The sequence below is a fragment of the Ranitomeya variabilis genome, chromosome 7 (genome assembly GCF_051348905.1).
Source record: "Ranitomeya variabilis isolate aRanVar5 chromosome 7, aRanVar5.hap1, whole genome shotgun sequence".
NCBI lineage: Eukaryota > Metazoa > Chordata > Amphibia > Anura > Dendrobatidae > Ranitomeya > Ranitomeya variabilis.
The window spans coordinates 3,297,343-3,323,585 of record NC_135238.1 but is presented as its reverse complement, the minus strand read 5'-3'; the positions used below and the strand labels follow the sequence as shown (position 1 = coordinate 3,323,585).

At 43.3% G+C, this 26,243-nt stretch overlaps 1 protein-coding gene across 1 annotated transcript; it reads left to right on the top strand.

Moving 5' to 3' along the window:
* Positions 1 to 24,097: 24,097 nt before the first annotated feature.
* On the top strand, positions 24,098 to 25,015 carry LOC143785156 (taste receptor type 2 member 39-like). Its single transcript, XM_077273847.1, has one exon. It carries the CDS (start codon positions 24,098 to 24,100, stop codon positions 25,013 to 25,015), a length of 918 nt encoding a protein of 305 aa, XP_077129962.1.
* The last annotated feature ends 1,228 nt before the right edge of the window (positions 25,016 to 26,243 follow it).

Below are 26,243 nucleotides of genomic sequence, written 5' to 3'. Positions count from 1 at the left end.
TAGACTTCTGACTTGAGACAGGAAAAATTGCATGTCACTGATTCAAAGACCAATGAGATTTAACTATTGATAAATGTATTTACCATATTTGTCATTTTCCTTTGGTGAATTTATGAGAAACTTCAGTGAGACATTTCTGCCATTATATTCGATAAACTTGTGAGTTGACAAAATGGCAAAACAGGCCGAGTCCTGTAAGATCTGAGCACAGGACTCCAACTAACATTTGGATGCAGAATAGAAATGTCTTCTCCACCAAACAGATGAATCAGAGAAGAAAATCTCACCAGAATTTGTGGGGGAGGGATGACTTCCCTTCTCACCACTCACTTTATCAGGATGGACCCTCAATGCAGCACCTGAAGGGAGCATCAGAAGGACCAAAGACCAGTGCGGAGAACCGAGAGTGGCCGTGGTGTAAGGACAGCTGAGGGCCTAGGACAGGAGAGCAACATGTACTTCATTGTTTTTTATCCCCTCCCCACAATATCATATGTTTTGGGGTCTGGAGATACCAAGACCATAATAAATATCTTTTAATGGCAATCAGAGCGCTTTCGATTCCGAAGGATTTTATTCCGACTAGAGATGAGCGAATCTGCCAAAATACGATTCTCCAGATTTGCTCAAATTTGACTGGAGATTGAATTTGCATCAAATTTATTTAATGGGAATTGAATTGCTGTTAAAAGATGTTTATTATTATGTTCTGTGGTCTTTCTAGACCCCAGAGTATAATAAGTAGAGCGGAGGGAAGGAGCTAAAAAAATACTGTTGCTTTCACTTTACACCTGACAGGTCCTGGTGCTGCACATCCCTGACCGATCCTCTACGCAGCGCAGATTCCTCCCTTTGGCTCCAGTTGTTCGCTTAGCCATGGTTACAAATTCTGGCTGCAGTCCTCCATGTAGCCTTCCTTCCTCTGGCTTCAGTCCGCCATGTAGCCTTGCTTCCTCCCTTTGGCTCCAGTACTTCATATTGCCTCACCTCCTCCCTCTGATTCCAGTCCTCCATGTAGTCTCACCTCCTCCCTCTAATTCCAGTCCTCCATGTAGTCTCACCTCCTCCCTCTGATTCCAGTCCTCCATGTAGTCTCACCTCCTCCCTCTAATTCCAGTCCTCCATGTAGTCTCACCTCCTCCCTCTGACTCCAGTCCTCATGTAGTCTCACCTCCTCCCTCTGATTCCAGTCCTCCATGTAGTCTCACCTCCTCCCTCTAATTCCAGTCCTCCATGTAGTCTCACCTCCTCCCTCTGATTCCAGTCCTCCATGTAGTCTCACCTCCTCCCTCTAATTCCAGTCCTCCATGTAGTCTCACCTCCTCCCTCTGACTCCAGTCCTCATGTAGTCTCACCTCCTCCCTCTGATTCCAGTCCTCCATGTAGTCTCACCTCCTCCCTCTGACTCCAGTCCTCCATGTAGTCTCACCTCCTCCCTCTGACTACAGTCCTCCATGTAGCCTCACCTCCTCCCTCTGGCTCCAGTCCTCCATGTAGCCTCTCTTCCTCCTTCTGGTTGCAGTCTTCTGTGCTGCCTCAATTCCTCTCTCTGGCTTCATTTCTCCACTCAACCTTGGTTCCCACATGTGGCTCCAGTCCTCTTTAATTTAGTCTTTGCTAAGCCAGCTAAATCGAGTGAATCTGCTCAAAAAACAAACTTTCAGGAGATGTGTTCCCCTCTAATGGTCACCTTCTATGCTTTTCTCATTACCGATAGGTCCTCTTTATAAGGATAGATATTGACGCCCTTACTGACTCTTGTACCGTGTTCTGCTTTGTATATCTCCATGACTGCATGGCTTCCTCAGCTCACATGGCAGGACTGTGTCAATAGGCAACTGTGGCACCAACCTGATGGTCAAAAGGAGTAGACCTGCTCCAAGGAACAGAAAGAATAAGTCGTGCACAATGACCCTGCACCTGCTTCTCGTATAGAGGTCTGTGTTGTCTTGTGTTCTCTCTACTCAAACCCAAAACTGATCTGCCACATTCACCACTGTTCTCTGGCCCGGTGGTCCCCGGCACTGGTGTGTTATCGTCCGATACCTCCACTCCTCTCTCCACAACATTATCCACATTGGGGAACATAGTGGAAATGTTCTGAACCTTTTCTCCACTTCTCCCACAGACCGTCTGTGGGGCCTTCGACTTCCCTTTCTTTCTATGGTCATTGGTCATACAATTTTTGGACTTTTCTATTCTTGGATTGATGAAATAAAAAAAACTGTTAGAAAAACAACATTGTTGTCTCGTGTCTGGTGAATATGTCTTCTGAAAAAAGATAAAGGGGCAAAAGGTAATAGACGGTGTGATAAGAAGAGCCGTATACCATATGCCATATACATCCATTATAGACTGCGGGCTTGTAGGCACATCACATGTCCATCAGTAGCAGCGCCCCCTGCTGATCCTCCAGTGCTGTACGTGGTCCACCTTAAGTGGTGGCTCTGTCCCTCCTCTAGGAGGGCAGTGATGGCAGTGAAAGGGTGATACTACTGCGTACTGAGAGGAGGAATAAGCTGTGGGGTGGACGCAACAAGCCGGGACTAGAGAGAAGAGAGATGGAGAGATATAGCGATAAATAGATAGATTGAGAGATAGATAACAGATAAATAATAGATAGAGAGATGATAGATAATAGATAGATGATAGAGAGATAATAGATAGATAATAGATAGATGATAGATAGATAGATAGATAGATAGATAGATAAATAGATAATAGATAGAGAGATAATAGATAGATAATAGAAAGATAATAGATAGATAGATTAATAATAGATAGAGAGAGATAATAGATAGATAATACATATATAGATAGATAGATAGATAGATAGGGAGATAATAGATAGATAGATAGATAGATAGATAGATAGATATAGATAATAGATAGATAAGCAAGGCGCTTACCTCTGGGTTCTCTATGGACCCCCTGGTCTTAGCTTGGGCCAGCATGTCCAGGAGGGGGGTCTTCCTCCCTGTCACAATAATGTAAATATGCCATGTTCTGAGTATACTTCTAGAAGGTTCCATGGCTTTACAGACACACGCTGTGGGCTTTCTGACCCCACTCTCCTCCCCCAGCTGCCTGTGGGTGAATACACTTCTCCTCTGCCTGTCAGCTCTGTGTAGTCCTATACTCCTTCCCCCCTCCCTCAGGAATGCTAATTAGCAGTGCTCACCTCTTTTGTTTGCAGCCATACGCTTTCTGATTTGTGTGAGAGTTATTCATGATGAATAATTCGACCCCAGGTGGTGACAGAGATATAAAAGTTACATATTCCGAATGTGAGTCATGAGTAAGACTGCCTAGTGCAGTCGAAATGCGTCGACTGGGTCATGTCGACCATGTAAATTTTTCTTTTGTATGCACTATATTTTATTTTGAAAAAGAAAAAGAAAAGGAAAATCCAGTCCTGTTGAGCCAGACTCCAATTTTTTCTATTTTCCTTGATGTGAGGCCAGGGCGAGTCCGGTGTCTGAGCCCCAGGTGGATGAGCATAGAGCAACTGGGTGAGCTGGAATTAAGTTTTTATAAGTGTTTTTCTTCCTTTAATCCCTTTTTATTTTGTAATTGTCTGTATATACAATTGTCTCATTTTTATAATATATTTTTATACTTTTGTAAACACTGCCTACCTTTTGGAGTAAAATATATAAAATTACTAGCTTCGTTTCTCCTTGCTCTATAATGTACTGTCACATCCTCTGAAGTAAACTATGCTACTAATTGGGTTGGCTCCTGACTCATTATTAATTAAGGAATAGGAGCTGGTGGCAGTGAACTGTACTGAGTTTGTTGGGGAAAGCTGGCGACTGAACGGTGTTTGTAAGTGTATTGCTCGGCTACGGCTGGAAATAATTATATCACCCTCACTGCAATGTGTGCCCCACAGCAAGTGCATAGCATTCAGCCTTTGTGGTGACTATCCTAGGTGCAGTTCCCTGACTGACCTGAGGGTAAGGTGGCGCCAGAGAGCTGTGAGTTCCAAACCGGAACTGGGAAATGGGATATAGATAAATCCCCTTCAGAAAAGAAACGGGGCAACCAAACAACCAAACACCAAAACATTGGTGTCAGCGGTAGGGATGATAAAAATATCCCCCCTGTGATTCATGACAGAGAGGATGGGTATTGTGGTAGACAGAGTTGAGGAGGAGATGTGGGGTGGTGCAGCACTGTGGAGAGGACAGGTAGGGCGGAGAGGACAGGTAGGGTGGTAGACAGATGAGGAGGAGATGTAGGGTTGAGCAGCACTGTGTAGAAGACAGTTAGAGTGGTAGATAGAGATGATGGGGAGATGTAGGGCGGTGCAGCACTGTGGAGAAGACTGGTAGAGTGGTAGATAGAGATGATGGGGAGAGGTAGGGCAGTGCAGCACTGTGGAAAGGACAGGTAGGGTGGTAGAAACAGATGGGGAGGATATGTAGGGTGGTGCAGCACTGTGGAGAAGACAGGTAGAGCGGTAGATAGAGATGAGGAGGAGATGTAGGGCACTGCAGCACTGTGGAGAAGACAGGTAGGGTGGTAGACAGATGAGGAGGAGATGTGGATTGGTGCAGCACTGTGGAGAAGACAGGTAGAGTGGTAGATAGAGATGAGGAGGAGATGTAGGGTGGTGCAGCACTGTGGAGAAGACAGGTAGAGTGGTAGATAGAGATGATGAGGAGATGTAGGGCGGTGCAGCACTGTGGAGAGGACAGGTAGAGTGGTAGATAGAGATGAGGAGGAGATGTAGGGTGGTGCAGCACTGTGGAGAGGACAGGTAGAGTGGTAGATAGAGATGAGGAGGAGATGTAGGGTGGTGCAGCACTGTGGAGAGGACAGGTAGAGTGGTAGATAGAGATGAGGAGGAGATGTAGGGTGGTGCAGCACTGTGGAGAAGACAGGTAGAGTGGTAGATAGAGATGAGGAGGAGATGTGGGTTGGTGCAGCACTGTGGAGAGGACAGGTAGGGTGGTAGAAACAGATGGGGAGGATATGTAGGGTGGTGCAGCACTGTGGAGAAGACAGGTAGAGCGGTAGATAGAGATGAGGAGGAGATATAGGGCACTGCAGCACTGTGGAGAAGACAGGTAGGGTGGTAGACAGATGAGGAGGAGATATAGGGTTGAGCAGCACTGTGGAGAAGACAGGTAGAGTGGTAGATAGAGATGATGGGGAGATGTAGGGCGGTGCAGCACTGTGGAGAAGACAGGTAGAGTGGTAGATAGAGATGATGGGGAGATGTAGGGCAGTGCAGCACTGTGGAAAGGACAGGTAGGGTGGTAGAAACAGATGGGGAGGATATGTAGGGTGGTGCAGCACTGTGGAGAAGACAGGTAGAGTGGTAGATAGAGATGAGGAGGAGATGTAGGGCGTTGCAGCACTGTGGAGAAGACAGGTAGAGTGGTAGATAGAGATGAGGAGGAGCTGTAGGGCGGTGCAGCACTGTGGAGAAGACAGATAGAGTGGTAGATAGAGATGAGGAGGAGATGTAGGGCGGTGCAGCACTGTGGAGAAGACAGGTAGAGTGGTAGATAGAGATGAGGAGGAGATGTAGGGCGGTGCAGCACTGTGGAGAAGACAGGTAGAGTGGTAGATAGAGATGATGAGCAGATGTAGGGCGGTGCAGCACTGTGGAGAAGACAGGTAGAGTGGTAGATAAAGATGAGGAGGAGATGTAGGGCGGTGCAGCACTGTGGAGAGGACAGGTAGAGTGGTAGATAGAGATGAGGAGGAGATGTAGGGCGGTGCAGCACTGTGGAGAAGACAGGTAGACTGGTAGATAGAGATGAGGAGGAGATGTAGGGTGGTGCAGCACTGTGGAGAGGACAGGTAGAGTGGTAGATAGAGATGAGGAGGAGATGTAGGGCGGTGCAGCACTGTGGAGAAGACAGGTAGAGTGGTTGATAGAGATGAGGAGGAGATGTGGGTTGGTGCAGCACTGTGGAGAGGACAGGTAGGGTGGTAGACAGATGAGGAGGAGATGTAGGGTTGAGCAGCACTGTGTAGAAGACAGTTAGAGTGGTAGATAGAGATGAGGAGGAGATGTAGGGTGGTGCAGCACTGTGGAGAAGACAGGTAGAGTGGTAGATAGAGATGAGGAGGAGATGTAGGGTGGTGCAGCACTGTGGAGAAGACAGGTAGGGTGGTAGAGATGAGGAGGAGATGTAGGGCGGTGCAGCACTGTGGAGAAGACAGGTAGGGTGGTAGAAATGAGGAGGAGATGTAGGGCACTGCAGCACTGTGGATAATCCAAAGGGAAAATAAACTTCAAGCAAATGTGGCGCTAAGCACCTTAGGATTTTTTGAATGCATCCACTTCCAGCGAAAAATGTTAATAAGAATTCATTTATTTTCTCAACAAAAAAAACGGAAAAAAAAATTAAATTATATTTTTTAAATATTTTTAAAATACAGTACAACACATTTCGGTACTATTTTTACAGTGCAGCCTTCATCAGGTAGCAAAAAAAAAAACAGACATACAATAAGCACTATAAAGCGATGTTACAACCTCCAAGTTTTCTTATTTATGAGGGTTCCTAGAAAGGATTAGCAGGACGGGAGCGGGGATCAGGTTCTCCTTTCCTGACGAATATCTACATGGTAGCGTCTGAAGAGACTCATTTTTCTTATATATACACTCACCGGCCACTTTATTAGGTACACCATGCTAGTAACGGGTTGGACCCCCTTTTGCCTTCAGAACTGCCTCAATTCTTCGTGGCATAGATTCAACAAGGTGCTGGAAGCATTCCTCAGAGATTTTGGTCCATATTGACATGATGGCATCACACAGTTGCCGCAGATTTGTCGGCTGCACATCCCAAAGATGCTCCATACAAGGCAGGATGGATCCATGCTTTCATGTTGTTTACGCCAAATTCTGACCCTACCATCCGAATGTCGCAGCAGAAATCGAGACTCATCAGACCAAGCAACGTTTTTCCAATCTTCTACTGTCCAATTTCGATGAGCTTGTACAAATTGTAGCCTCAGTTTCCTGTTCTTAGCTGAAAGGAGTGGTACCCGGTGTGGTCTTCTGCTGCTGTAGCCCATCTGCCTCAAAGTTCGACGCACTGTGCGTTCAGAGATGCTCTTAGGCCTACCTTGGTTGTAACGGGTGGCGATTTGAGTCACTGTTGCCTTTCTATCAGCTCGAACCAGTCTGCCCATTCTCCTCTGACCTCTGGCATCAACAAGGCATTTCCGCCCACAGAACTGCCGCTCACTGGATTTTTTTTCTTTTTCGGACCATTCTCTGTAAACCCTAGAGATGGTTGTGCGTGAAAATCCCAGTAGATCAGCAGTTTCTGAAATACTCAGACCAGCCCTTCTGGCACCAACAACCATGCCACGTTCAAAGGCACTCAAATCACCTTTCTTCCCCATACTGATGCTCGGTTTGAACTGCAGGAGATTGTCTTGACCATGTCTACATGCCTAAATGCACTGAGTTGCCGCCATGTGATTGGCTGATTAGAAATTAAGTGTTAACAAGAAGTTGGACAGGTGTACCTAATAAAGTGGCCAGTGAGTGTATATATATATATATATATATATATATATATATATATATATATATATATATATATATATATATATGTATATATATATATATATATATAAATAAAAAAAAGAGCACTTTAGTACTTCTATTCTATCCAACATGAGCTTATAAATACATGGTGTTACATTGCTGTGAACAAACATAAAATTATAAGTATAGGTATTCATATAATTATAAATATAATTCACTCTAATACTTTATCAATTATACTACTATCATCTCTACATGAATCAATTCATCCCATAAAAAAAAAAAAAATAAATAAATAAAAAAATTTAAAAAATAATAAAATAAATAAATAATAAAAAAAATGTTTTGAAAAAAACCCTTCTAAAAAAATTTTTCTAAAAAATTCCAAAAAAATGAGGAGATATGACAGTAGCACAGAATGAAACTTCTTGAAATCTCATTTTTGCCTCCTCTGACACTTCTGAGAGTCGTCCTGCCTTACTGCATGCACCACTGTAAGCGTAAAGCCATTAAATGCCTGGCTTGCATAAATGTAAATGAAGGAGACTAAAGTTTGAATTCTACATCAGGAAATTCAAATATTATAAAAACAGAACAATGTGAAAAGGGAGGAAGATAAACCATCGAGATGTGAGAAGAATCATTGTAGCAGAATAAGGGATCTCACTGAAAGTCCACAGTCATGGACACCATGACCCCCGAAGAGCTCTTCTGGTTACTTTACTCTATCGTGATTTCCATATGTGGATTGTCCATCAACTTCTTCATCATTATTGTCTGTGGGCAGTTATGGTTGGACCAGAATCAGAACAATCCGGTCCATCTTATCCTCTTTGCTCAAGGATTGGCTAATTTGGTGATCCAAGGAATGCAGTTGTCTACCGATGTCCTTTACCTATGTTTTAGTTCTCTTCTGAACTCTGAATACGTCTTTATCTACTTGGTGGCTATTTTGGAGATCAGCAGCCTCTTCAGTACATGCATGATGGCATTACTTAGTGCTTTCTACTATGTAAAGCTTGTGATGAGGCCACCACAACTTCTTGTCTTGTTCAAGTGTAAATTGTCGCAGTGGGTTCCCCGGATAATCGGCTGTTGTGTTGTGATGGTTCTGGTTCTGATGACTCCAGTGCCTTTTACTTGTGATGTCACTTACTCCTCTCAGGACATGAATCAGACTTCCTCTAGCAGATCCCCCAAGACTTTTGCTATACTATATCTGAAAAGACTGATCACTTTGACTTTGTTACCATTGCTGCTGATCATTGTGTTTTTGGGTTTGACTATGACTTCTCTTATCCAACACATTCAGAAGGTCTCCACCGGTATGTCTTCTAAAGTGAGGGCTCACATTAAAGCTCTGCTAACCATGGCTGGACTGCAACTCATATATATATTATTTTACGTCTCCAAGATGTATCTCAACTGGAATTTATCTCCTTTTTCATTTGCTGGGTACTGGATTTTTTTGTTTTTTTATTACTCATTTTGTACAATGCAAGCTGTCACTTTGATAATAGGAAACAAAAATATCACCTGTGGAGTCTTTTGCCCATGCCGACATTCTCAAAGCTGAAATCAGAGGTCTTCAAGAAAACCAGACTCCTGCATCTCAAATGAAAAAAAGCTGAAGTCATTGACTATGTCAAGAAAAAGGCTTCTTTGTCTGTGGCTCCAAGAGCTGGGATAAATGTCAGAAGTTTATATATTAAATGCAACCTACAAAATCAGAAAAACCTGGACAAGTGGAGGAGACTTTCTTCTTGATGTTGACTTCATGGTCTTACCGTCTTCATCTCCTTCTATGTGCTGTATATATTGCTGCCTCCAGTGTGATTATTTGTAGAGTAGGGAAATTTCTATGTCCTCAGAATGTTCTTCTCTCTTCTTAGTTGTGCTGTCTCATCTTCCCGAGCTTCTGGGTGATGTTGGACATGACAGGTCCTCGATGAAACATTTCAATGGCCAGTACAACGTGCCACCAATACATCATTTCATTTTGTGACAGCTACATTTTGAGCTATTGTCTCACCTCCTGGCTTTGTATTTTATGATGCAACTACATAGTCTTCATCCAGAACTGTCTGGCCTCTACGGAGTTGTTTTGGAGGGTAAATGACACCCATGAAGGTGAAGCTTCTCAAACACGTCAGGGATTTATGGGCAGGTCACTGGCAGATTGTCTTAGTAGCAGCTACTGTTAATCTGTTTAGATTTTTAACAGATTTTTTTAAAAAAAGTAGAAAATCCATTAAGGGACTGAAAATAAACATCCCATGTGAATGAGCATCTTATTGCTCTGACTGTACTAACCCGGCTGCTAGTAATGGGGTCAGCATCACCACAGTCTGAAAGACCCCATGCAGATCAGAAAAACGGTCTTTGACGTGGTTTATTTTCACCATAACAAATAATTATCTGTTGCCCTGGAGAAATGAATGATTGTTTATACAGATGAATCTTTATTACTGTTCAAATGACCGTGTGGACATGACACAATAATAACCATAAGCTGGACTTAGCCAACACGATGTCGTCTGAGACGGTCCTTTCACCCACCGATTAACCACCATATGTCCAACTGACAAAAGACTGTTGGTCCACATTTGTCTGACGTGTACAGGGACCCCTTTTTGGGGTGTCTTAGATATACTTACATGTCTCTTCTTGTTCAGGTCCTCAGAGCTTGTGTTATTACCACGGCTCTCGCCTGATGTCTCATCTGCTTCCAGCCAAGGTCATCACGCTGCTCCTCACACTGATGTCTCACTGTATTTGTCCCATCAGACACTGAATAAATTTATGGCTTACGATGAGCAGCTATGGAAAAAAAAACCCTGAGATATTCTGTGAGGAGATGTCTATGCTGCACATGTCTATATCCATCTATATCGATGTGTGAAATGTAATGTCTTTAGTTTTGCTTTCTTTTGATATTTTACTGATTTTTTTGTGAGAAAATAGATTTCTTACCAAATACAAGAAACCCTATGTGTGGGCCCCACTGCGTGTGTCAATAATTCTTCTCCAGTGTTCATGTCTGGTCGGTTCTCTCTCCCCAGACCTATTCATTTCGTTATGAATCTTTTTATCTTTTTTTGTTGTGGATTTTGCCTTGAGTTGGCCATGTAACCTGACATTTCGAGAGTGACCTGTATGTTTTATCCTATTGTCTGCACTTAATAAAGGTTTGGCGTGTAATCGACTTGGCATGTAAATCTCCTCCATGTATACAATCACATTGGAGAGTCAGAATGGGGACGTGAAATGTCTGACACCAATTGTTCGGCCTATCAGCCCATATTATTAGCGAATCAAAATTCATAGCGCCTCTGGGGGTCACTCTTTTCCTCATTTCCGCATGCAGGCGTCAGCTCGGCTGTCCGGTGATGGAGAGCAGTGACAGACAAGAACAAGTGCTGAGAAAACAGAGGATGACTGACAGGGCCGGCTCCAGGTTTTTGAGGGCCCCGGGCGAAAGAGTCTCAGTGGGCCCCCCCTTTAACACATACCACGATTCATGATGCACAGATACAGCAGAGAAATATAGCACAGCCACGTAGCATATATCACAGCCCACGTAGCATATAGCACAGCCACGTAGCATATAACACAGCCCACGTAGTATATAACAGCCCACATAGCATATAGCACAGCCACGTAGCATATAACACAGACCACGTAGCATATAACACAGCCCACGTAGCATATAGCACAGCCATGTAGCATATAACACAGTCCATGTAGCATATAACAGCCCACGTAGTATATACCACAGCCACGTAGTATATTGCACAGCCCACGTAGCATATAGTACAGCCACGTAGCATATAACACAGCCCATGTAGCATATAGCACAGCCACGTAGCATATAACACAGCCCATGTAGCATATAGCACAGCCACGTAGCATATAACACAGCCCATGTAGCATATAACACAGCCCACATAGTATATACCACAGCCACGTAGTATATTGTACAGCCCAAGCAGCATATAGCACAGCCACGTAGCATATAACACAGCCCATGTAGCATATAGCATAGCTACGTGGCATGTAGCACAGCTCACATAGCATATAACCAGCCCACGTAGTATATACCACAGCCACACAGTATATTGAACAGCCCACATAGCATATAACACAGCCCATGTAGCATATAACACAGCCACATAGTATATAACACAGCCCACGTAGTATATAACACAGCTCACATAGTATATAACACAGCCCAAGTAATATATAACACAGCCCAAGTAGTATATAACACAGCCCATGTATATAACACAGCCCAAGTAGTATATAACACAGCCCAAGTAGTATATAACACAGCCCAAGTAGTATATAACACAGCCCAAGTAGTATATAACACAGCCCAAGTAGTATATAACCCTGCGCATGTAGTATATAACACAGCCCATGTAGCATATAACACAGCCCACATAGTATATACCACAGCCACGTAGTATATTGCACAGCCCATATAGCATATAACACAGCCCAGGTAGCATATAACAGCCACGTAGTATATAGCACAGCCCACGTAGTATATAACACAGCTCACATAGTATATAACACAGTCCAAGTAGTATATAACACAGCCCAAGTAGTATGCAAAACAGCCCACATATAAAACACAGCCCAAGTAGTATATAACACAGACCAAGTAGTATATAACACAGCCCACGTATATAACACAGCCCAAGTAGTATATAACACTGCGCACATAGTATATAACACAGCCCACATAGTATAACACAGCCACGTAGTATATAACACAGCCCAGGAAGGAAGACACACTCGCTGCTTCACTTTCACCATCACGCCGCTGCCATTGCCCTCGTTGTGGACACAGGATGCTCCTCACTGCTGCGCTGCTCGTCTTTCTGCTTGGCACGCCGCTGGACCTGGTCCTGGAATTAGGATGACGAGCTCTCACGTGGCCGGAAGTGATAATACAGACGACCGCTGGCCCGGAAGTGACTCGTATCCATGGTGACGGCGGTGACGGTGAGTATTCCTGAAGCTGCGCAGCACCAGCTAAACTCAGAGAGCTCTGTGACGCTTGCTGCTGAGCGTGGATTACAGATGTGCTCCGCCTCCGAGTCCTGGCTGGGACTTGGAATTGACTGTCAGTGTCTGTAGTAGTCATGTAATACACACAAAGCACACAGGGATGTAGTGCAGCTGCGGGGGCCCCCCAGGAGCGCATCAGTGTGTGTGTGTGTTGTAGCGTTACCCCGGCACTTGCCCGGGTGCGCCGGGTGCTGACACCGGCCCTGCCACTGAGGACTCTCAATTCTAAATATTTTCCTAGCTTCAAAACGCATTGTAAATGGTCTGCGAGCACATCTTTATATATGGGGGCATGCTTGTGGGCAGGTTTACTGAGCGCTAGTTTTATCCATCATTTCTTCTGTAATATTTACAACGTATGTCCTTTTAACAGACAAAACCCAAGAAGATTCAGAATGAGCATCTACCCTACAGCAGGTACATGAGTAAATAGTAATAGTACATTTATTGACATAACTTAGGTAATGTTATATTGATGACAAACGCGTAAAAGCCACCGTGGCAAGGTGACCCATCGGGAAGGTCCTATCCTGTCTCATATTAAAACTCTGTGTAAGCTGGCCTGAATAGATAAGGGAGGACCTGGACGACTCTGCAGACACCGACTGTGCAGACACCGACTGTGCAGACACTGACTGTGCAGACACCGACTGTCCAGACATCTGTCCATGGGAAGCGAAATAGATGAAATTGCCGAGCTCAAAATTTATGTTATTTATATGGGCTATTCCTATTTACTGATTTACTTACTGCAGGGCATTGTCTCCTTTTGTTTTTTTCTTGTTTTTTGTCTGTAAAGTTTCCACAGTGAACGTGTTCTTATACGCTGCACATGCTCCAGCTTATGCTCCAGCTCATTTTTTTGGCTCTCAAAGAATATAAAAACTAATTACATAAATTACCTGAATTTATTTGTGAGCTTCATACAGTATAGAATATTCTGCTCCCAGTCCTTCCAGTAAATCTCGGCTATCAGGGATAACGTCTCATGAAATGATCCATGCAATGTCCAGAAATATCCTTGAGAACATGTTACAATTAGAGATGAGAGAGCCTTTCAAGGTTCGGTTTGGTTTGGTTCAGAGAACGTCCTGATGTTCGCTGAACATTTGTGTTGATCGGTTGGTCGAACATACCCGAACCCCATTGAATTCAATGGGAGTGAAAACCAAACGCATGGACCCCTTCAGGGGGGTCAAAAAGCTTCCAAAACAGCTCAAATTAGGGGCAGACACCACGACAAGTGGCATCAATTGACCCAGAGTACAAATAGTATAGTTGCGCAGCATGGATGCATGGGACAAGGCCTGGAGCAGCATTTCTAGCTGAAACATTGATCAGTAACAGATAGATGAGTGACAGGTGTAGGCCTGGTGGTCTGAGAGGTTTGGCAAATTCAGGCCACACAGATGAATGAGACCCAACTTGGAGTCCAAACATTTCCATAAATTAGGGGCAGACACCAGGAAAAGTGGCATCAATTGACCCACAGTAGAAATTTGATAATGGCACAGCAGCAGTCAGCCATGGTCTGTGCATGAGGTACCAGCGTCTGGCCCAGCATTTAGAGGTTTGAATTTGAGTTTAAATTAAGACGAGATGGGTGAGGGATCGGTGTAAGAAGGCTGTGCTGCGAGCCCTGATACCTTATGCAACAGCTCAAAATGGATTTTTGTTCAGCCACACTCAGGTGGCACAAATATCAGCTTCATAGGCTACTATTGTTAGTAACATTTAACCCCTTTCTGACATCTGACGTACTATCCCGTCGAGGTGGGGTGGGCCCGTATGACCACCGACGGGATAGTACGTCATACGCGATCGGCCGCGCTCAAGGGGGGAGCGCGGCCGATCGCGGCCGGGTGTCAGCTGCATATCGCAGCTGACATCCGGCACTATGTGCCAGGAGCGGTCACGCACATTAACCCCCGGCACACCGCGATCAAACATGATCGTGGTGTGCCAGCGGTATAGGGAAGCATCGCGCAGGGAGGGGGCTCCCTGCGGGCTTCCCTGAGACCCCCGCAGCAACACGATGTGATCGCGTTGCTCCAAGGGTCTCCTACCTCCCTCCTCGCCGCAGGTCCCGGATCCAAGATGGCCACGGCATCCGGGTCCTGCAGGGAGGGAGGTGGCTTACGGAGTGCCTGCTCAGAGCAGACGCTGGTAAGCCTGCACCGATGTAAGTGAGATCGGTGATCTGATAAAGTGCAGTGCACACTGTCAGATCACCGATCTGTAATGTCCCACCCTGGGACAAAGTAAAAAAGTAAAAAAAAATGTTTCCACATGTGTAAAAAAAATAAATAAAAAATAAATTCCTAAATAAAGAAAAAAATATATATATTATTCCCATAAATACATTTCTTTATCTAAATAATAAAAAAAAACAATAAAAGTACACATATTTAGTATCGCCGTGTCCGTAACGACCCAACCTATAAAACTGCCCCACTAGTTAACCCCTTCAGTAAACACCGTAAGAAAAAAAAAAAACGAGGCAAAAAACAACGCTTTATTACCATACCGCCGAACAAAAAGTAGAATAACATGCGATCAAAAAGACAGATATAAATAACCATGGTACCGCTGAAAACGTCATCTTGTCCCGCAAAAAACGACCCGCCATACAGCATCATCAACAAAAAAATTTAAACAGTTATAGTCCTGAGAATAAAGCGATACCAAAATAATTATTTTTTTTATAAAATAGCTTTTATCGTATAAAAGCGCCAAAACATAAAAAAATGATATAAATGAGGTATCGCTGTAATCGTACTGACCCGAAGAATAAAACTGCTTTATCAATTTTACCAAACGCCGAACGGTATAAACGCCTCCCCCAAAAGAAATTCATGAATAGCTGGTTTTTGATCATTCTGCCTCACAAAAATCGGAATAAAAAGCGATCAAAAAATGTCATGTGCCCGAAAATGTTACCAATAAAAACGTCAACTTGTCCCGCAAAAAACAAGACCTCACATGACTCTGTGGACTCAAATATGGAAAAATTATAGCTCTCAAAATGTGGTAACGCAAAAAAAATTTTTTGCAATAAAAAGCGTCTTTCAGTGTGTGACGGCTGCCAATCATAAAAATCCGCTAAATAACCCGCTATAAAAGTAAATCAAATCCCCCTTCATCACCCCCTTAGTTAGGGAAAAATAAAAAAAATAAAAAAATGTATTTATTTCCATTTTCCCGTTAGGGTTAGGGTTAGGGCTAGGGTTAGGGCTAGGGTTAGGGTTAGGGCTAGGGTTAGGGCTAGGGTTATTGCTAGGGTTAGGGTTAGGGCTAGGGTTAGGACTAGGGCTAGGGTTATTGCTAGGGTTATTGCTAGGGTTAGGGTTAGGGCTAGGGCTAGGGTTATTGCTAGGGTTAGGGCTAGGGTTAGGGCTAGGGTTAGGGTTACGGCTAGGGTTAGGGCTAGGGTTATTGCTAGGGTTAGGGCTCGGGTTAGGGCTAGGGTTAGGGTTGGGGCTAGGGTTAAGGCTACAGATAGGGTTGGGGCTAAAGTTAGGGTTAGGGTTTGGATTACATTTACGGTTGAGAATAGGGTTGGGATTAGGGTTAGGGGTGTGTCAGGGTTAGGGGTGTGGTTAGGGTTACCATTGGGATTAGGGTAAGGGGTGTGTTTGGATTAGGGTTTCAGTTATAATTGGGGGGTTTCCACTGTTTAGGCACATCAGGGGCTCTCCAAACGGGACATGGCATCCGATCTCAATTCCAGACAATTCTGCGTTGAAAAAGTAAAACAGTGCTCCTTCCCTTCAGAGCTCTCCCGTGTGCCCAAACAGGGGTTTACCCCAACATATGGGGTATCGGCGTACTTAGGACAAATTGGACAACATCTTTTGGGGTCCAATTTCTCCTGTTACCCTTGTGAAAATACAAAACTGGGGGGCTAAAAAATCATTTTTGTGGAAAAAAAAATAACTTTTATTTTCACGGCTCTGCGTTATAAACTGTAGTGAAACACTTGGGGGTTCAAAGTTCTCACAACACATCTAGATAAGTTCCATGGGAGGTCTAGTTTCCAATTTGGGGTCACTTGTGGGGGATTTCTACTATTTGGGTACATCAGGGGCTCTGCAAATGCAACGTGACGCCTGCAGACCAATCCATTTAAGTCTGCATTCCAAACGGCACTCCTTCCCTCCCGAGCTGTGCCATGCGCCCAAACAGTGGTTCCCCCCCATATATGGGGTATCAGCGTACTAAGGACAAATTGGACAACAACGTTTGGGGTCCAGTTTATTATGTTACCCTTGTAAAAATACAAAGCTGGGGGCTAAAATATCATTTCTGTAAAAAAAAAGAGGAATTTTTATTTTCACGGCTATGCGTTATAAACTGTAGTGAAACACTTGGGGGTTCAAAGCTCTCAAAACACATCTAGATAAGTTCCTTAGGGGGTCTACTTTCCAAAATGGTGTCACTTGTGGGGGTTTTCAATGTTTAGGCACATCAGGGGCTCTCCAAACGCAACATGGCGTCCCATCTTAATTCCAGTCAATTTTGCATTGAAAAGTAAAATAGCGCTCCTTCCCTTCCGAGCTCTGCTATGCGCCCAAACAGTGGTTTACCCCCACATATGGGGTATCGTCGTACTCAGGACAAATTGCACAACAACTTTTGTGGTCTAATTTCTTCTCTTACCCTTGGGAAAATAAAAAAAATGGGGGAGAAAAGATCATTTTTGTGAAAAAATATGATTTTTTATTTTTACGGCTCTGCATTATAAACTTCTGTGAAGCACTTGTTTGGTCAAAGTGCTCACCACACATCTAGATAAGTTCCTTAGGGGGTCTACTTTCCAAAGTGGTGTCACTTGTGGGGGGTTTCAATGTTTAGGCACATCAGGGGCTCTCCAAATGCAACATGGCGTCCCATGTCAATTCCAGTAAATTTTGCATTGAAAAGTCAAATGGCACTCCTTCCCTTCCGAGCTCTGCCATGCGCCCAAACAGTGGTTTACCCCCACATATGGGGTATCAACGTACTCAGGACAAATTGTACAACAACTTTTGGGGTCCATTTTCTCCTGTTACCCTTGGTAAAATAAAACAAATTGGAGCTGAAATAAATTTTGTGTGAAAAAAAGTTAAATGTTCATTTTTATTTAAACATTCCAAAAATTTCTGTGAAACACCTGAAGGGTTAATAAACTTCTTGAAAGTGTTTTTGAGTACCTTGAGGGGTGCAGTTTTTAGAATGGTGTCACACTTGGGTATTTTCTATCATATAGACCCCTCAAAATGACTTCAAATGAGATGTGGTCCCTAAAAAAAAATGGTGTTGTAAAAATGAGAAATTTCTGGTCAACTTTTAACCCTTATAACTCCCTAACAAAAAAAAATTGGCTTCCAAAATTGTGCTGATGTAAAGTAGACATGTGGGAAATGTTACTTATTAAGTATTTTGCGTGACATATGTCTGTGATTTAAGGGCATAAAAATTCAAAGTTGGAAAATTGCGAAATTTTCCAAATTTTCGCCAATTATCCGTTTTTTTCACAAATAAACGCAAGTTATATTAAAGAAATTTTACCACTATCATGAAGTACAATATGTCACGAGAAAACATTGTCAGAATCGCCAAGATCAACCAGGGATTCAAGCTTGAGGAGGATAATTTGCATATTTCAGGTACCTTCTGGGAAAAGCAAAGAGTCTCCCTCAGCAAGAAGATCGTTGGGTACAGCCGGGACCAGCTGCTTGGAAAGCATCACCAAACCAGGGATTCAAGCTTGAGGAGGATAATTTGCATATTCCAGGTGCCTTCTGGGAAAAGCAAAGAGTCTCCCTCAGCAAGAAGATCGTTGGGTACAGCCGGGACCAGCTGCTTGGAAAGCATCACCAAACCGCGCGCCTTACGGCGCGTGAATTTTTGCCTGTAGGACATTATTGCAAGAAAGCTTGGCTGAGTAGATTACACAAGAAGGAAAACACACAGCAAGTCAGCAGGATCTGGGAGCAACATGGCAGATGTGACAACCTACATGGTGAGCTGCAGCATGTGCTACATGTTCACAGATCGACCAGAAGAAGAATCCAATTTCACCTGTCAGAAGTGTAGACTAGTGGCCCTTTCAGAAGAAAAGGTGCGAGGTCTGGAAGAAAGAATAGCAACTTTGAAACTCATCAAAGAGAATGAAGACTTCCTAGACAGAACAGAAGCATCTCTACTGGTCACAGAAGGTGAAAAAAGTGTCAGAGAACCTCCAAAAGCAGATGAGTGGAAGCATGTGACCAAAAGAAGCAAGAAGACCATGGAGAAATCACCAACCACACAACTGAAGAACCGATATCAAATCTTTGTAGAGGATGAAGATGGCACACCTAAGGATGAAGCAATACCTGCAAGCAAAAAAGAAAAGGGCACACAGCAACAAGTGACAGCAAAAAGTACAGCCAAGAAGCAACGAAGAGTGGTGGTGGTGGGAGACTCACTACTGAGAGGCACAGAAGCAGCCATCTGCAGACCGGACATAACCGCAAGAGAAGTATGCTGCCTTCCAGGTGCGATGATCAAGGATGTGACCGATAGGATACCAAAGCTCTTCAGCTCCAAGGACGTCCACCCATTTCTGCTGATACATGTTGGCACCAACGACACGGCAAGGAAGGACCTACCAACAATCTGCAAAGACTTTGAAGAGTTGGTGAAGAAAGTAAAGGAACTGGATGCACAGGTAGTTTTTTCTTCTATCCTTCCAGTAGACGGGCATGGCACCAGGAGATGGAACAGGATCCTTGATGCGAACAACTGGCTAAGACGATGGTGCAGACAACAAGGATTTGGATTCCTGGACCACGGTGTGAATTACTTGTACGATGGAGTCCTCGCCAGAGACGGACTACACCTCAACAAACCTGGGAAACACACATTCGCCAGAAGACTCGCTACACTCATCAGGAGGGCGTTAAACTAGAAGAAGATGGGACGGGAAGAAAAACATTAGACTCGAACAAAGAAGACCCAGGAAAACATACTCAGAAGGGAGGTAAGAACATTTCTAAAACAATCCACAGCGAGGAGATTGGAACAAAACAAAATCCTCTAAACTGCATGCTCGCAAACGCCAGAAGCCTGACAAACAAGATGGAAGAACTAGAAGCAGAAATATCTACAGGTAACTTTGACATAGTGGGAATAACCGAGACATGGTTAGATGAAAGCTATGACTGGGCAGTTAACTTACAGGGTTACAGTCTGTTTAGAAAGGATCGTAAAAATCGGAGAGGAGGAGGGGTTTGTCTCTATGTAAAGTCTTGTCTAAAGTCCACTTTAAGGGAGGATATTAGCGAAGGGAATGAGGATGTCGAGTCCATATGGGTCGAAATTCATGGAGGGAAAAATGGTAACAAAATTCTCATTGGGGTCTGTTACAAACCCCCAAATATAACAGAAATCATGGAAAGTCTACTTCTAAAGCAGATAGATGAAGCTGCAACCCATAATGAGGTCCTGGTTATGGGGGACTTTAACTACCCGGATATTAACTGGGAAACAGAAACCTGTGAAACCCATAAAGGCAACAGGTTTCTGCTAATAACCAAGAAAAATTATCTTTCACAATTGGTGCAGAATCCAACCAGAGGAGCAGCACTTTTAGACCTAACCCTATCTAATAGACCTGACAGAATAACAAATCTGCAGGTGGTCGGGCATCTAGGAAATAGCGACCACAATATTGTACAGTTTCACCTGTCTTTCACTAGGGGGACTTGTCAGGGAGTCACAAAAACACTGAACTTTAGGAAGGCAAAGTTTGACCAGCTTAGAGATGCCCTTAATCTGGTAGACTGGGACAATATCCTCAGAAATAAGAATACAGATAATAAATGGAAAATGTTTAAGAACATCCTAAATAGGCACTGTAAGCGGTTTATACCTTGTGGGAATAAAAGGACTAGAAATAGGAAAAACCCAATGTGGCTAAACAAAGAAGTAAGACAGGCAATTAACAGTAAAAAGAAAGCATTTGCACTACTAAAGCAGGATGGCACCATTGAAGCTCTAAAAAACTATAGGGAGAAAAATACTTTATCTAAAAAACTAATTAAAGCTGCCAAAAAGGAAACAGAGAAGCACATTGCTAAGGAGAGTAAAACTAATCCCAAACTGTTCTTCAACTATATCAATAGTAAAAGAATAAAAACTGAAAATGTAGGCCCCTTAAAAAATAGTGAGGAAAGAATGGTTGTAGATGACGAGGAAAAGGCTAACATATTAAACACCTTCTTCTCCACGGTATTCACGGTGGAAAATGAAATGCTAGGTGAAATCCCAAGAAACAATGAAAACCCTATATTAAGGGTCACCAATCTAACCCAAGAAGAGGTGCGAAACCGGCTAAATAAGATTAAAATAGATAAATCTCCGGGTCCGGATGGCATACACCCACGAGTACTAAGAGAACTAAGTAATGTAATAGATAAACCATTATTTCTTATTTTTAGGGACTCTATAGTGACGGGGTCTGTTCCGCAGGACTGGCGCATAGCAAATGTGGTACCAATATTCAAAAAGGGCTCTAAAAGTGAACCTGGAAATTATAGGCCAGTAAGTCTAACCTCTACTGTTGGTAAAATATGTGAAGGGTTTCTGAAGGATGTTATTCTGGATTATCTCAATGAGAATAACTGTGTAACTCCATATCAGCATGGGTTTATGAGAAATCGCTCCTGTCAAACCAATCTAATCAGTTTTTATGAAGAGGTAAGCTATAGGCTGGACCACGGTGAGTCATTGGACGTGGTATATCTCGATTTTTCCAAAGCGTTTGATACCATGCCGCACAAGAGGTTGGTACACAAAATGAGAATGCTTGGTCTGGGGGAAAATGTGTGTAAATGGGTTAGTAACTGGCTTAGTGATAGAAAGCAGAGGGTGGTTATAAATGGTATAGTCTCTAACTGGGTCGCTGTGACCAGTGGGTACCGCAGGGGTCGGTATTGGGACCTGTTCTCTTCAACATATTCATTAATGATCTGGTAGAAGGTTTACACAGTAAAATATTGATATTTGCAGATGATACAAAACTATGTAAAGCAGTTAATACAAGAGAAGATAGTATTCTGCTACAGATGGATCTGGATAAGTTGGAAACTTGGGCTGAAAGGTGGCAGATGAGGTTTAACAATGATAAATGTAAGGTTATGCACATGGGAAGAAGGAATCAATATCACCATTACACACTGAACAGGAAACCACTGGGTAAATCTGACAGGGAGAAGGACCTGGGGATCCTAGTTAATGATAAACTTACCTGGAGCAGCCAGTGCCAGGCAGCAGCTGCCAAGGCAAACAGGATCATGGGGTGCATTAAAAGAGGTCTGGATACACATGATGAGAGCATTATACTGCCTCTGTACAAATCCCTAGTTAGACCGCACATGGAGTACTGTGTCCAGTTTTGGGCACCGGTGCTCAAGAAGGATATAATGGAACTAGAGAGAGTACAAAGGAGGGCAACAAAATTAATAAAGGGGATGGGAGAACTACAATACCCAGATAGATTAGCGAAATTAGGATTATTTAGTCTAGAAAAAAGACGACTGAGGGGCGATCTAATAACCATGTATAAGTATATAAGGGGACAATACAAATATCTTGCTGAGGATCTGTTTATACCAAGGAAGGTGACGGGCACAAGGGGGCATTCTTTGCGTCTGGAGGAGAGAAGGTTTTTCCACCAACATAGAAGAGGATTCTTTACTGTTAGGGCAGTGAGAATCTGGAATTGCTTGCCTGAGGAGGTGGTGATGGCGAACTCAGTCGAGGGGTTCAGGAGAGGCCTGGATGTCTTCCTGGAGCAGAGCAATATTGTATCATACAATTATTAGGTTCTGTAGAAGGACGTAGATCTGGGGATTTATTATGATGGAATATAGGCTGAACTGGATGGACAAATGTCTTTTTTCGGCCTTACTAACTATGTAACTATGTAACTATCCGTTGAAGCGTTCCAGAGTTATAACCTCCTAAAGGGACAGTGGTCAGAATTGTAAAAATTGGCCCGGTCATTAATGTGCAAACCACCCTTGGGGGTAAAGGGGTTAAGGATAGTAGCATAGGTAGTTGACTGAAAGTAAGTGCAGGCCTGACAGTCTGGGACCCCTACTTACACGAGCCACACACATCAACGAGAGCCTACTTGGAGTATAAACATTTCCCAAAATTATTGTCACACATCACTAAAGTGCCATCAATCTCCCCAGAGTAGAAAGAGAATAATTGCGCAGTTTTAGACAACTTCTATTACTGTACAGGCTACTGAACTCCCTTTCTTCTTTGGCAGCTGCACAGCGGTATTATTATTATTATTATTTATTGTTATAGCGCCATTTATTCCATGGCGCTTTACATGTGAGGAGGGGTATACATAATAAAAACAATTACAATAATCTTAAACAATACAAGTCACAACTGGTCCAGGAGGAGACGTGGGTGGAAGCAAGGGGAATTTGGGTGCCACCTCTGTGCATTATAGATCCATTCAGACTCTGAATATTAATGTGCTGGTGAATTAAACTATACTGCTTAATACTGTAGAGGTGACAGTTTGTCCATTAAGAGTAACCACCAGGTTTTGTGCCTCTCTGGTGTCAAGGGTGTTGGGTGCATCGGAGTCTGTCCATGCGATGATTCCTGGTGTTCATTGTCCTTCCCAACCCTTCGCTTGGTACATTACACATCAAACATAGGATATACTGCACAAATCTGCTGTCAGAGATGGCAGAAGGACATCAGACTGATAACAAATAGTCGCAGACTGATCCTTTGACATTTCACGAGACCATGTTCTCCAGTGGTGATCACGCTGGAGACCATATGACAGCTGCCTATAGTGAAATGTGTGGATGCACCTGAGCTGGGGTGAAACAAATGACTGGGCAAGAATATAGCTGGGGGGCTACATTATATGTGGGGGTAATTTATTATACTGGACTCCTGATGCCTACAGGCTGACTAGCATGTTTCCTGACACTTGACCTAGGAAAAGGCGACAGGTGATTTACGTGAAAGGTAAAGAAATGTGTTTGCATCATTTTAGACTGTTTGTTATGCCACAAAAGGCGGCAGACATTCAATACTCCGGAGATTTGCACATATTAAAATCTAGGTCTTGTTTTGGGATGTCCATTTCTGACCCCGGTTTATAGTGAGCGTCATCTATAACCCCATGCACCACTTCTCTTTACAGCTACATGAGCTGGACACATTGCGAAGAATCTCAGGTGAGGTGGAGAGGATCAGATGCTTCTGCTGGATCCATGACTGGTGGAGAAAGTCTTTCATATACTGGACTACGATGCCTGGAGGTTTAGACAGAGAATAGGTGTTTTACAATTATTTTCTTTCTTGAATTTTTACTTGATCCTTTCTTTGTGTTGAGAATTTTTGAGAAAACTGGAGTTTGCAGTTTAGGAAAAGTGTAAAAGGGACAGGACAGGGTGACATCAGATTGAGTTTGTGGAACTTTATAACATGACTGTGGTGGCTTCTGTCACTACTTTATCTCTAGAGATTATAATTGGATTTCTCATTAACATGTTTATTGTGTCCATCATCGTCTATGACTTCTACAGGCAGAAGAACATGAGCAACAGCAGTAAAATCTTGGTGTGCATCGGCATCTGGAATGTGAATTACAATGCTCTGATAGCTGCGGGCATCATGGATGACTGTATTGGTCTTCAGACCTCAGTCACATTTGACCTGTCCTATGTGTACATCATGTTAGTGCTCTATAGCATCACCTCTTGTGCGTGGCTGACCGCCAGCCTCGGAGCCTTCTATTTCATAAAGATATCCCAGGCAAAATTTCTTTCTTGGGTGAAGTTCCGTATCAGCTCAATGGTTCCTTGGATGCTGTTGGTACTTTTGGTTGTGTCCTTCATCATCAGCTTCTTCAGCAGTTTACTGCTCGTTTCTCCTCATACAAGGTCTTGGAACATCACTGAGAGTCCTCCATCTGTCTTGAAGGTGCTAGCATGGCATTGGTCGGGATTCATGAATGCGGTCTTGGTTGTCACCTCCTTCCCTTTCATGATAACACTGACGTCCAGCATCTGCACTGTATGGACACTAAATCAACACAGTCAGAAGATGGGAAGAGGCATGGAGTCAGTGGACAATGGACTCCGCAGGTCATATGAAGGAGTGGTTTGTAGAATGGCACATTTCCTCCTTTTTTATGGAATCTTTTATACTTTAAAGTTGATTTTGTACTTTTCTATTATAGCGCACCTTCAGTCAGGATTCTGGGTGACGCTGATGCTGATGTCAGCCTTCACCCCTGTCCAGTCTGTGCTCCTCATTCTTGGGAATCCCAGACTTAATGGCGTCTGTAAGATGATGTTTCATTATCCTGCACTTATCAGCTTTGGAAGTAATGGGGGCTGAATGTGAGCTGGTTGTCCAGAAGATGTCCTACTGGTGGTTGCACCACTGGATGAGAATCAGAAGCTCTTGGAGTAGAAGGTGTACACAATATATAAAGGGGTACCTGCTTGTTGAGATTATCTACTTGCTGTATAATTTGGGGTGTTAGTGATCACATTGTTTACTGAATATTATATAACATGGATATCATCCTGACCATAGTGGAGTCCTCCGACCACAATGTGAGACCAATGGACATCAGTATGTAACAGACTAAACTATGAATCCCGAGACATCTTCTGGCTGCTCAGTTTTATTTCTCACTTTATAAAGTTTTTAGATTTTAGTTTCCCTTGTTTCTAACTTTATTTTCTTCTCAGTGGTGACGAGGACAATTGTAGTTTGGGCCAAACTGAAACTTCTAAAATTAAAAAGTAGAAGCAATTGTGGACTTTCTCCTGTTCCATTTTCATTTTTTAATTTGTTCTCAATTTTATTGAAAAATTACATGGACTTTTTTCTTTTGGTGCCATATAATATAGTTCCAGGTTTTTATTTTTGGCAGTTAAAGACTTAATAAACCAACAGTGAAGACCCCGGCACTACCTCTTGATGCAAAAGGCAATCCAACAAATACACGTGACGTTCTGTGTGATTAGATCCTCACCAGACATACACTCGCTTCAGTCTGTGTAAGAAGACTTGGGAACGACTAATCACAAGATCGAAACACCAGACGGAATTGTTGGTTGCCTATCAAACAAGTATCATTTGCTTCAAAGGAGCGCCGGGGTCTTCACTGGTGACTAATTATGGAGCACACCTGAACCACACGGAGGGCCGCGCATCCTACATGTGTAAAGATTAGGGGCTTTTCACACGTTGTGTTTTCGCCACATCTGTTTCTCATAATGTTTTACAGCATCAGACACCAGCTGCTTATTTTTTCTCTGCAGACTTTAACCACCAAAGAGGTTTTTTTTTAATTTGCAGCATATACCAGGATGGGGAATATATATATATATATATATTTATCTATCAGGATGGGGGATATATATACCATGATGGGGGACATATACATAGCAGGATGGGGCCCAGGATAAGGGACATATAAACTAGGATGGGGGATATATATACCATGATGGGGGACATATACATAGCAGGATGGGGGATATACTGTATACACCATGATGGGGGACATATACATAGCAGGATGGGGCCCAGGATAAGGGACATATAAACCAGGATG